Here is a 13,298-nt window from a genome sequence, read left to right on the forward strand (position 1 = left end):
ATATACAGGTACATTTTTGGTGTGTTCCTGTGTATTAGGCACCCCCATGGTATGATATTTTATATTTTTAATGGTATGATATTTGTTAATGCAGCACAGGGGTGTTAAAGAGTCCTTAAAGTGAAAATGTTGTTTTGCCCTACATACCCAGAGCACTTGAGGACATAAATAGCTGGCACTGGAACAGGCATAAGGCTTACAATCAGGTTCTACAGCGGTTATGGTTAAAATTGATTGGGAAAAAGGATAATTATAAAAGACAGATGGCTGCTATAGCTGAACTTTGCTTCCAAAAATGTTAGTTGCCTCTGTGCCATGCTTTGCTTCAGTATTGAGCCCCGAAACCAGTGGTCGCCGACCTTTTCAGACCCACGGGCCACTAAATTTACCGACTCCGGACCGTAAATACACGGGGAGCCGTGTGTCACTCCCCCAGAGTGATGTCATGATGCCAGAAACCGCCCACTCTCCCATCCATACAGGGGACATGGTCCACAGCTCTGGCCGATGCGGCCCCCAAGTGGGATCCTTCCCTTCATCCTGCTTGGGGGCACCCCCGCCAAATTTGTGGACCAGCAACTGCTGCCCTATTACCGAAAATAGATCTGTTTCTGGATCTGCATACTTTGTCCAGTGACCCCAAAAGCAATTGTCCTTTATTTTCCATTACATCAAGGTGTGACTTGGGTGCATACTGCAGCACAAATGCATAGATAGGCCATGAGGACCAATTCACCCCTGCATTGCGATAACGTGTATCAATGTGAAAAAAAAGTAATTGTCCAAGTTGTTTTGGCCCGTTGAAGTGCATTTAAAATATTATGCAACATATTTTACTCTTACATTATCAAAAACCCTAAATGAAATGTTTTAGATAAACTTTTTGTTTATAATTATTAACTTTATTTTTGGAACGTCTGGGGAACAGAAACAACAATGTGCTCAGATAAACTGTTTTTTTTTTTTTTTTTTTCAAAGTTTTACTGTCAATAATAAAAGGTTGACGAACTTGGAAAAGCCGGTACTGTGCTAGAAATCAGTGCACACCATAAGAATGGCGGCGCCTCCCTACACTCCTCACTGCGGCCTTTATGGTTGCCGTGGTGACCGCAGTGTTGACATACGAGGCCGCGCCGAGTGCCGAGCAGAGCTCACTGAACATGCCGGACAAGGCTGTGGTCACCCTGCGATACGGCCCGTACATGAATTGCTCCGGTGTGGTGCAGCATAGGCTGTCCCGGCTGGAGGGGCTGCAAGGTAAGGAAAGGATCGTCAATGCTTTATATATCGGACCGCCATTATACTGCAATCAAAAAGTAGTAGGTCACGTGAACTACTGTACATGCTTCTGACATGGGTGTGTGTCTGGGTAGCTGAGATATAAAACGACAAGTACAATTCATTTTTCTTTTTCATTTTACATTGTAGCAAAATGTTACTTTATGCTTCAAACACCCCTTCCTTACACTTTCCAAATACCAAATCACTAATTTCAGGTAAAAAATATATCTGAAAAAAAAAAATTTGGATGTGGGCATCTTCCTGCCATCCTTCACATTGCTGGGTGCAGTGCAGGAGAAATCTGGCCAGAAGATTACCCATCAATTCCAAGAGCGTCTCGCAAGATTTCAGCTGCTCTGCATTCCATAGGGATGCTCCCAGAAGGACCCACCTAGGGTACATTTTAGGTACACTTCTCACTATTTGGGAAAATGGAGGCACAAGCCAGCTGTCTAAGTTAGTGGTGGGTCCACTTTGAAGCAGACATATCACCACATTTTTTGCATTATGTGAAAGTGTGGACAAGCCAAAAAGGTGTGTGTTTGTTTTTTGTTTTTGTTTTTTTTGGGGGGGGACATTAAGATCAGAGCCTTCTGGGATAAGTGAAGTATCAAAGGAGGCTGAAGGCTGCACCTTTGATACCCGAGATTTCATTGCCATGAGAGTGTCCCCCAGGGGGTCCCCAATATGCAAACTTAATTTGCTGATCCTAGTCTTGAAAAAGCCTACCCTTTTGTGAAAATATCCTGGACTGTTGTTAGAATTTTATGCTTTTGCCCTCGTATCTGGCAGCTTGTTATATTTAGGGGCTGGAATTAAATCCCCTTGGTACCCTGAAAATTTGACATTTCTATAAAATCAGTAAAAGAGATATGAAGGTTTATACATGGGGATAATGACAGCTGCATGGACACTGACACAGCTCTCATGCTGCTGCTGGGATTATCTCACAGTACAAGGTGGACGGGGAGCAGCCACAGCTGTTTGCCAGGTCTAAAGTACACGCCCACTCTCAGGGAGTAACACTGAGCATGCTCAGGAAGCTCCCGCTTCTGGCAGCATAATCTTGATAGGGAAACATAGGAGATGCATGCCCCCCATCCCCCGAAAGACATCTAGCAGAGAGGGAATGAGGAGAGGGCCGGATCAGAAAGTTCCGCAGGTGGGATATAGCCCGCAGGCCGTAGGTTGGGCACCCTTGATTTAGACAATTTACACAAATCCTGTTTCAATTTGTTAGGCATAGGAATTTCTTGATAAAAATAAAGAGGAAAAGGATGCACTTAGAGAGGACAGTGTGAATGACCTGTTTCCTGTATAGCAGCCATTCAAGTGAAGTTATAGGTACCAGAGGCTTTAGAGTGCAATAAGGAACCGCCTGTTCAGGATGCTGCACTCTGCCAGGGAGCCACACAGGCAACACTGCCACAGTGCTGCCAGCATGTTTCGTGGTTACTCTTTGCTACGGGTCTCCATGCACTCATATTTGTGGCTCAGCTGACTCAGCTGTCCTTCCTCCTATTGCATAACCTACGAGATGTTTGCTTTCTACAATTCCTATATCCCCTGAGGAAGCATTTGAAATGCGTTAGAATAAGAGGATTAATCTCCCCCACATTGAAAGGATCCATCATATCTTGTATTGGTTATCGATAAATTTTGTATAAACAGTATACTGTACACATTGCACTTGATGCACTTGTCAAAAACTAAATAGTTGTATACTACAGACTTATTAAATGAAGTCTATATTGCTTTTTGCAAACGGTATTATTGAGATGTTTGTATATTATTACAACCAAAAAAACCTCCCTTTGTTTTCCTACATACCCTTTTTTTTAGTTTTATTGGATTTTGTTTTCATATTTATTGAGAGATTGGCTGTACACGACTGTGCTTTAAGGTCATTCCTTGAACCCCCCCCCCCACCTAATTATTCCTTCAATGTAGATATTTTCAAAAAGTTGGGGAGGGTTCTAGGTTTCTCCTAACTTTTGGAACTTTATTTGGAACATTTGACACTCACCGGGACCGGGACTTCTGTACAATTTTTGTACTTAGTGGAGTGATCTGGTAATATACTTGGAATGCACAGTTTTAATTATCTCTTTTGAAAAAAATTCCATTCTGTCAAGGTGGTGCTAACTGATATTCTGCACGTAGTGGTGAAAATTTGGGGTCTGAAGAGGGGGAGGATGTTGGAAGGGACGGATGAGAATTTGAAGGAAAATCAGATCTTTCATCAATGTACTTCCTATTTCAGTGTGAATGGCTTTTTTGTCTACCCTTTATATACTCTATACTTTTTACATGCTTATTGATTTTTGAAAAAGGGTTACATATATGGCTATAGGTTTGTGCTTTTTTGCCTTGCTTAGATTTTTTCGTAAATATGTTTGAATTTTTTTGGCAGAAAGTGTAAAATTTACTTTCCTGCATATATTAAAATATTGCATATATTATTGTTTTATGGAGTGTTTTGTGAATGGAATACTGCTAAGTTCATACTGTTGGCAACTTCCGGCCTACAAATCTATTATGAAAAATAGAAATGGGCTACAAAATTCAAAATGAATATTGTTAATATAATCCACCAGGTTCCAGGAAATAACTTTTACAACTCTTTTTTTTTTTTAACTATTTTGCATTTATTACTATAATATGCACAGGAAGTGCAATACAATATATTTGTATAATGTGCATTGGATTTCACTACTAGTTTAAACAGAAATCAGATACTGCAGGGATTTAATTACAATAAGATCCTGTGGTCTGTCTAAGTGGGGAAGATGTTAATGTTAACCTTAATGTAATGAATGGAAAAATAATACATATAATGTAAAAACATTTAATTGTGACATTCAATTCAAAACATACATTATAGTTTGTATACCCCAATTCACATGAGGTCTATTGATTGTTCTCTTGAAATACAAATCAATTATTTTCAATGTTTCTGTATCTAGTTCTGATATGTATTTAAGGTTTATTTTTATATTTTTCAATTCTTGGCAATGGTAACTCTACTATATTTATATGTTTGCAATGGGGCTTCTCCTTTACGGCAAGGTTCAAATTCTTGGGTAGGTCTAGGAATATTATAATCAGCACTTTTACTTACTATCTCCCCCTGCTCTCACTGGCACCTGTGTGAACAGTTTGTGAAGTTCTTTGTAACCCCCCCCCCCCCCCCCACTAACGTTGTAGTTGCCAGCACTGGTATCATCTCCTACAATGCAGAGTCAGTTTGCTTATATGTGTTTAACATTTACACTTATGCTTTTTTTTTTTTTTTAAGCAATACCAAACTATAATAAATATAAAATGAATAGGCTGATTCTAAATTTCTCTAAAAATCACAAAATCTCAAAGCCCACTCAATACAATACAAATAAATGGGAGCCGTTGAAGAGGCTTTCTTGTTGTGTTTTGCCTTGGTCCTTTGTGTGCGCGTAAAAGTCCTGAAGGTTAGTGAGGTAGACTTACACCTGCTAGGTATTTCAAAGGTGTTTTACAAACAATTGTGATTAGTAAGTACAAAAATTATGTTTCCACCTCCTAAACCCTTCAAGTTCTTTTGAAAGATTACTGTGATACTTGATAAATTATCTTATGATGGTTTTCATGTGTTTCAAGTAAAATAATGTAACCCTCCTGCCATAACAGCCTTCAAAATGCTACCAGGGGCCTGGCAAACTGATAACCTTTTACCTCCTAACTAGTGTTAACATGAAAATGTGACAACTTTTAAGACTTTGAGATAAATTGACCCCTGTGCCACTCACTAAGGTTGGACCAAAATCTAATTACTTCAAGACAGAGTGTTTTATAGTCATATCCTCATATAAACAATGAAAGAAGAAAGTGCAACATGAGGTTCCCAAATTACCGATGAGAGTTACGTATAAACTGGTGACTATTCATAAATCATTTTACTTTTATATGGTGTACCACAGTGCCAAATTTCACCAGAGGACAGTACCACATCATAGCCCGTAATAAACTGGCCATTTCACATTTTCCAGGAAATCTCAATTAGAACGTTATATGTACACAAACCAGATAATGTTTATAAGATGGCTGTGACCTTTGATGTACAATGGTAAAGGCTACGGTTTTATACACCGTTTTCATTTTTTTTACCGATCTCTGTATTTCAGCTGCAGCTAATGTTAGGAAATGCTTATCGGGCTGGAAATTCCATCGTGTGCACCACCACAATATCCCACACAGCCCATTTTGCCCAGCAATGTCACTTGCAGCAGCAAAGAGAATTAAAAAATAGCAGCAACCCATGCTTATCAGGCCTTGCAGCCTAATGTGTTTTCTTGGCATACTCAGCACACACTGTTAGGCTGTGCACAGCTGAAGGGGATTTTAGAAGCTGATCAGTTCCTGACTCTTTCTTGCACGGCCATTGGCTACTGGGACTTTATAGCCTTTTTGCTCCCAGTCACTAGTGCCTGTTGTAGCGTTTAGCTGGACTAATCTGTGCTGGAGTGAGTTTCATCTGATTTACCGTTACTGACCCTGCCCGTTTCTGACCCTGCGAATTTTTGCTGCCTGAACTGACCTTTTGCCTGTGACCCCGACTCTGCTTGTGTTTGCCCCTGTGTTCTTTGTCTGGTGGATAGATTATCTGGTATGACCTCTGGCTCTGTATTCTGGACTTGTCTGTTGGAATCTTGGTACTGCATTATCAGTGGGCTCCTGGTCCTCCGCCAGCTCTTCCCCAGACACCATTCCTTGCACACCAAGTACTGGGGGCAACCGTGTGCTGGGAAAAGCAACCAGTCTCCTGAGGCTGAGCGGGGGCTTGCTATAGGTGAAGAGTGCGGTGTTAGATTGGGGGCTAAAACATTTATACAGGTTTGCTTCTAGCCAGCTACAAGTCCTTCAGTCTCATGCAAAGCAAGAAGCAATCATCTAATATTTATGGTAGGTCACTAGGGCTAATGTAAGATGGTGGCCATAGAAGACTGTCCCATGAATATTATATTTTCCTTTGGAGTTTTACTTACTGTCGGTATATATTCTACAAAAATATAAGTGTCACGGATCCCTGCAGAACCCGGGGATCTGTGCCCTTTCTGTGTCCCCCACCTTGCACTCCCCTGCTGTCAGCAACAACTCTGCTCAAGAATCCCATTTTCTGGTCACTTTCTGGTATAGATGGTTTGACTCCCTGACAACCGCCTCTTTACCCAAGAGGACTTGCTGACGGAAATTTGTACACCAGCTGAACTGTCTCTTCCCCAGCGTTCCCTTTGCTGGTGGGTTTGGATAAACCTGTGAGTCACGTGGTCGTAATTCCCTATATAAGGAAGTAATAGGCAACAGTATGTTGCCTAAAAAAGGAGTTCTCCTAGGCTCTGTTCCAGGTCCCTGTCTGCATTTGCTGGTCCTGATTCTGACTTTGGTGTACTGACCCTGGCTCTGTCTGACAACTCCTGATTGTCGCCTGCCTTGACCTTTGGCTCGTCTGACTACTCTGCCTTTCGCTCCTGTAAGACGCTTTGGACCTATCCAGTCAGCAATTACCAACCCCTGTGTGTACAGGAGTGGCAACCTGGGCATCAACTCCTAAAGTCCATCACCTTGTGCTGGGTATGCTGGTGAAACGGGAGGCAGGTGTCTAAGACTCTGTGCTCCATACATGTCCCTGCCAAGCGGGCTGGTGAAATGGGGGGTCCAACATTCATTGGACTTAAGATCAGTCACTAAATGGATTAAAAGCTTCAGGCATACAGAAATCTAGGAAAAACATTTGCCACTCTAAGCACAATTACCATATGGCAAATCCATGCACATAGTAAACCAATTGACACACATTTAATGTATATGAATCATAATATTTTCTAATACCACGAGACACCAAAACTACAGAGACAATGAAACTGATCATATATGTAACAGGGAGAATAATCATGAATGTAAAATGGGTTGCAACCCCTAACAAATGGACATTTGGTTACACTTGTATAACCTGATATAATGGAAAATCAAATGGTTGGTAGAGGTTATATCATTGTTCTTTGCACTGTCCTATTCAATAAGCCTACCAGAGTTTCTCAAAGGCAGATTGTTCCTAAAGGCTACTTAATATAGTTGGCACTAGGTAATTAAAACAATTTATGTCAAACTTGTGTTGGAAACCTATGGAAAATTCCTTAGTAATGAGATGGCTTGCTGTGATTTGGTCTGAACAATTTACTTCAGATGTTTTGTTAAATCTGTAATCATATTTTCACAGTTTGATTTCATTCTGAAGAGCTAATTGAATGATGAGGAGTGGACACATGCCAGTGTTTCAGAAACACAAAGTGATTAGGATAATTAGAAAGACATATTTATGTGTTTTTATTTATTTTGGTTGTTTTGGCATTATCAGTGCTTTATAAATGTTTTGAACTAACTTCATAATATTGGGTTCATTTTTAGAAAAAAAATGCCCAATTGTCCTTTTCCAGTAACTCAAATTTTTAAGAACATTTCAATGATCCAAAATTTTTCCAGTAGGACACAGTAAGTTTATAAAAAAAAAATTTTGGTACTCCTACTGGGTATATTCCCACCTGCAGGAGTTAGATGCTAGGCGCAACTGGAAGAAAAATAAAGACAGCCCACTAATATGGGCAAACTTCAGATTAATAACAGCAGTACAAACAAAGAAAATAATAACACATAAAAGCAGACAAATGGATTTTACAGTGCGTACAAAAAAGCCTATTCTTTATTACATTCATTAGAGGACATAGATCCGCTTATCCACACTTAGAACACCAGTCACATGATTTTGTCTTTTATTAAAGTCATTGATTTCCTTAGTCCCTATTCACATAACCAACACACCAAGATATACATTTTGAGATTGAAATGTGTAATCATATGCAATATTTATGATCCCTATCCCTGTGTTAAAGCTGAATTGAGGCCCATATCATTGTCATTGTGGTGTGTGATGGCTTTTGGATAAAGTCCATGGGGGTGCACCCAGGGTGCAGCCTCTATTACTCTTAATATACCACCTATGTGTCCTGTACATACAGTGCCCGGTATACCCCCAACTTTTACCTAATAATCCATCTATCTTGTACATACCCCTACATGTATGTATTACTCCTTACATCCTGTGCATAGCATTACAAGCAGACCTTACACATATCTACTACTCCCTGCATCCTGTAAGGGCCATGACCCTATATATTCTATTCTATCCTGTATATACAGACCCTGGGAGAGCCCCACATTTATCTACCATGCTCTGCATCCTGTACTTAACATTATCAGTACTCCTAACAAGTATCTGCCACTAACTTTACATTTGCAGACCATCTCAGGGAGAACCCCACTATTTTTTCCATAAGTGAATGTGGTTTATAGATTCTGTAAATAATGGATAAGTAATAAAATCTACCAGTGAAGTGAATGGTTTAAAATAGAGTTAATCTTAGCACTGAGTTAGACATACACCACATGTTTTATGCTTTACTGGCTAAAAGGATTCCTTTTAAAACTGTTATCCTGATTGGATTCCAAGATACAATGCAAACAAATGGATTTTTCTTATTACCTAATTGACTCACTTGCCTCATGCAAAAAGCTTGATTGCGAGTCAGTGCTTTACCTATCAAAAAGCTTGTTTGGGTTTCTGCACAGTGGTCACAAGGTACCATATATTCTTTGCTGTTTCACGGGTCCATGTAATTTGTAATGATGACTGAAACCACCCAAATGTGCTTGATAAACTTTATGCCTCTACATTCCCATAAATGTTTGTCTGATATACACAGACAAGTTGACACACTAAAGCTGCGTACACACTTCCAATTTTTATCGTTCAAAATGAACGACGAACGAACGATCGATTGGGCAAAAATCGTTCGTAAAAAAAGTAACCAACGACGCCGACGAACGAGGAAAGTCGTTGGAAATGAACGACCGGACTGGCGGATCGGATTGGACGACGATCGTTGACCATCGTTCGTGTGTACGATCGTTCATTGATCGTCCATGGTCTGAGCATGCGTGATGAACGAACGTTCCTGTGGTGCACGTAACTTCCTGTATCGTTCAAACGATCGCATCTATTGTGTGTACAATATCTACGAACGATCGTGTCGTTATCTGTATGTACAGGATCGGTGCTATACGATCGTTCGCAGATATCGTGCAGGATCGTTCGTCGTTCGTTTACCAACGATAATAATTGGAAGTGTGTACGTAGCTTTAGGTTTCAGTTAGGGAAGATACTGATAACAATTAAAGAAGGCTCAAGTCTGAGCACTTTATGTAAAGGATACATTCATTCGGAGCAGCACTGATTTTACTTGATATTAAGCCATGGGGAAAGTAAAAATAACATTATCTCTAGACCTGTATTTAAACTTTGATAAAAAGGGGTTTCTTTGTTACTGGGTTTATCAAGTAGACATACCAAGATTTCAGCCATTACTACCAGGACAATTTGTCAAGATGCAAATAACTCACAAACCACTTCTGTTGCAATAATTCTTTACAAACAACTGGTATTGCTGTTTTAAGATGCAGAATGAAGAGGGTACAAGAATGGGCTGCCAGGAAAAAGCCGCACCAGCATCACAAAACCACTCACTTGCAATGTGCTAAAATGGGACCAAAATGTAACTTTATGGTCACAACCATAAATGCTTTGTTCATAGAGGATGCAATAAGGCATATGATGAAAAGTTCACCATCCATACTGTGAAGCAAGAAGGTCAATATCTGATATTTAAGGGGGGGGGTGAACTACAGCATCACAGGAACCTGAGTAAAAAATGTAGGACAAGATGAATGCAGTGTGTTACCAGAAAACACAGAATAGCTTGCATTTATCAGTCTGGAACTGCACATGGGACACACTTGGATTTCTAACTTGACAATGCTAAAAACACAAAGCCAAGATGACCCTTTAGTGGCTACAGTATAATGAAAATGAAGGTGCTGGAATAGTAATCACAGTCTCTTGATCTCAAGATCATGGAAAACTTTGGGGAGATGTGCAGGTCATGTAGGACAACCCAGGTGTCAATGAAATAAACACAGTGATATTTGCCCTTTTATCATTTATCTCAGCACAACAGTTGTTAATATAATATATTCTACCAGGATTGTTCCCCCTATTTCCTGAATACAGCCAAAGTTCATAATATGGTGTTGTGTATATAGCACCTCCTTCTCTGGTTTCTAATTCTATACAGTATCAATATCGCATATTTTTTTCCAATGTGCATATGAAGCTGCAGCAAGCAAATTAAAGCCCATGTTATTTATTGGCTAATGGATATTAAGTTTCATCTAACCATTTCCAAAATTATTGCTCCTGGCTCATTCCTTTCAATTATGTCATTTTAATTCTTCAAAGCCTAGCTTAACCTGTGGGCAATACTAAAACTTTCTGTTTAGCACCTAATTGGCCCAGACATTAGGTGCCTCAATCTAAAATAAGTTGTTTAATAAAAATGGAAAGGTTTTATTTAAACTTTTCCTGAGCATTTTATAGGAAGGAAACGCAAAGTATAGGAAGGCAATGCAAAGTAATAGCAGATTAAACTTTGGTTTTAATTTTCCTTTTAGGAAATGTTTGTCTTCCTTTTTTCAGTTTGCTCATTAAAGATAAACATCACTCCTGTGTGAAATTGGCTAATACAATACAACATTTTAGCAGAGTTTCAGTACATCCAATAGTCCAAATATTAATGTAAACACTGTTATTGAACATTCCCATTTTTTTGACAGCTGTGCTAGCCTCCGATGGACACAGTGTTGTTCTTGAAGAGATATCAGACCGGAATGTTGTGGAGCTTGTAGTAAATGGAGAAACTGTATTTCAATGCAACATCAAAGAGTTTGATTTTGGTAAGGAAAATGCAATGAAGTATTTTAATGTTTTTAAAAGAAATCTCTATATATACCCCAAGGCACACTCGGGGTAGTCATGAAAAATAAAGCCTTACCTGGTCTCATCGGTCTCCTCCGGTGTACTTCCATCCTCTGACCGCGTCCTTTTCGTCGATCTGTCCCCCGGCGAGTGAACTGACAGTCCCCAGGAGTTCGCCGTGACGTTGGTGCTGCACAGCCGTTGCTAGGGGTGCTGCGGGAATTTCAAATTATTTTGTATTGCATCCAGTACAAAATAACTGTATTGAATGCAATACACTGGATTTATATGTCTAAAAGTGGTACATTGTCTTTCATGAAAATTTATTTTACAGTTTAATATAATAGTATGAGTATAATAAAGTTTGAAACACAAAATCATGTCAAAGTTTAATATTAAATAATTTTTTTTTAAATTTATTATTTTGACATGATTTTGTGTTTCAAACTTTATTATACTCATACTATTATATTATAAAATACATTTTCATGAAAGACAAAGTACCGCTTTTATACTTATAAACTCAGACAGAATTGAACTGCTCAGGAGGTTAAATATACCTGAAAGTTCCAATTAGAAACCCCAGCTTCTTCTCTGTTGTTGTTTTTTCTAAATTTAGGGGGGAAAAAAACAAGATTTCATAGAAACATACCGATTTACCAAAAATTCCAGAAAAAGTTTTTGAATTGTTTTAAGTTAAAATCTGAATCACCAATATTGCATATAAACTTTACCATATCAATGCAATTTCAAGCGATTTTGCCAAAAGGTTCATACTGGGACACTTTATGATGATGACAATGCTCTGTCACTGCCTACTAGGTTGTAACCTGGGCTTTGAATAGAGAACACCTCAACTGACCATGTTCAACAGAAATGTCCTGCAGACCTTTGACCATTGTTTTTTCTAGTCATGTCAGTGTAGCAGAGGGAGAACTGGATTGAGAAAAAGTCAGTCTTGTGGCTGACAGGACACATGACCAGGCTCTCTATTTTTTTTAATAACGACTGAAGTATTGTTCTAAAGAAGACTTGGGCCAAAAGTCATCAATGATGTGAATGATAAAGTCATACAGAAAATGATCAATCATCATAGTTATTGCTACTAAAGGTGGTTCAACAAGCTATTGATGTGTTTTTCACACATGGCTTCTCTATTTTGGTTTGTTAAATAAATAATTAGACAGTAAAACCTGTTGTGTAATAATTTTAGGACCTGCTGAACCAGATTAATTTTTATTGTGTCCTAATATGTAAAATTTTAGAATTGAAAAGGGTGTACTCCACATGACTGTAAATGCACACAACAGACTGTGATGATGTGAAATGCTCAGAATGCTTTGCTTTTTAAAGATCACATCATATTTGCTTAGGCTGTTGGTCATATGGGGGAGTTTAGGATAATTATTGTATTATTGGCAAGACCAAAGTACCATGGTGTGATTTGTTAACTTACGTATGTGTGTACAGCATACATTTCATATAAACAAAACAATAGAAGAAAAAGCAGTGACAAATTCCATTTTGCTGTGATCTGTCTTTTTCAGGAGGTGATGGACTGCTGGACCCAATTTGTGAACATGCAAGACAAGCAGTGCTGAGAGCTTACTAATAAATATTTTGTATCTGTCTGCACCCTTCCATTCCCCATCAAGCTGTAAATTTCAATTTTTAGAAAATATCATGTTGAACTTAACATTAAAATAGAAAATAAAAGTAAGGTTTAATAAAAAAAAATTTCTAAAGCACTGATATTTTTCTGGAAGATATGCCAAAGAACATTTCACCATACAAAACAGAAATGTTTCAAGATCACTTAGAGCCAATTTTACTTTACCAATACAAGCATTTGTTTAATCTAATTTTCTTCACAGTTTTCCAGTAAAATGTTAAAATTTTTGTTTACCATTGTTTTTGATGGGCCCCCTTCATAAGTACTTTGTAAAAACAATTTGTAAAACTGAATGCTTACTATATTTTTTTTTCTACAAGGTCCATTCCAGCATAAAAATAGATTAGACTCCTTAATCCTCAAAGGAAAGCGTGTCAATAAATTTAAAACTTCCCATGGGCACATCATCACATAACTGGCTTGCTAAACAGGGAGGGATTTATG

The 13,298-nt window shown here is 38.7% G+C and overlaps 1 protein-coding gene across 1 annotated transcript; it reads left to right on the forward strand.

The window, feature by feature from the left end:
- Positions 1-1,108: 1,108 nt before the first annotated feature.
- On the forward strand, positions 1,109-12,919 carry C10H10orf53 (chromosome 10 C10orf53 homolog). Its single transcript, XM_072424022.1, has 3 exons — positions 1,109-1,257; positions 11,041-11,160; positions 12,730-12,919. The coding sequence occupies exons 1-3, from the start codon at positions 1,161-1,163 to the stop codon at positions 12,792-12,794; spliced, it is 282 nt and encodes a 93-aa protein (XP_072280123.1). The 5' UTR covers positions 1,109-1,160; the 3' UTR covers positions 12,795-12,919.
- The last annotated feature ends 379 nt before the right edge of the window (positions 12,920-13,298 follow it).

Source organism: Pyxicephalus adspersus, chromosome 10, assembly GCF_032062135.1.
Source record: "Pyxicephalus adspersus chromosome 10, UCB_Pads_2.0, whole genome shotgun sequence".
Lineage (NCBI taxonomy): Eukaryota > Metazoa > Chordata > Amphibia > Anura > Pyxicephalidae > Pyxicephalus > Pyxicephalus adspersus.

Excerpts from the sequence above, each read along its gene's own strand:
- C10H10orf53 (XM_072424022.1), top strand. The coding sequence starts at position 1,161 with ATGCCGGACAAGGCTGTGGTCACCCTGCGATACGGCCCGTACATGAAT. Across the intron at positions 1,258-11,040 it reads CCGGCTGGAGGGGCTGCAAG|CTGTGCTAGCCTCCGATGGA; the intron begins GTAAGGAAAGGA and ends TTTTTTTGACAG. Across the intron at positions 11,161-12,729 it reads CATCAAAGAGTTTGATTTTG|GAGGTGATGGACTGCTGGAC; the intron begins GTAAGGAAAATG and ends TGTCTTTTTCAG.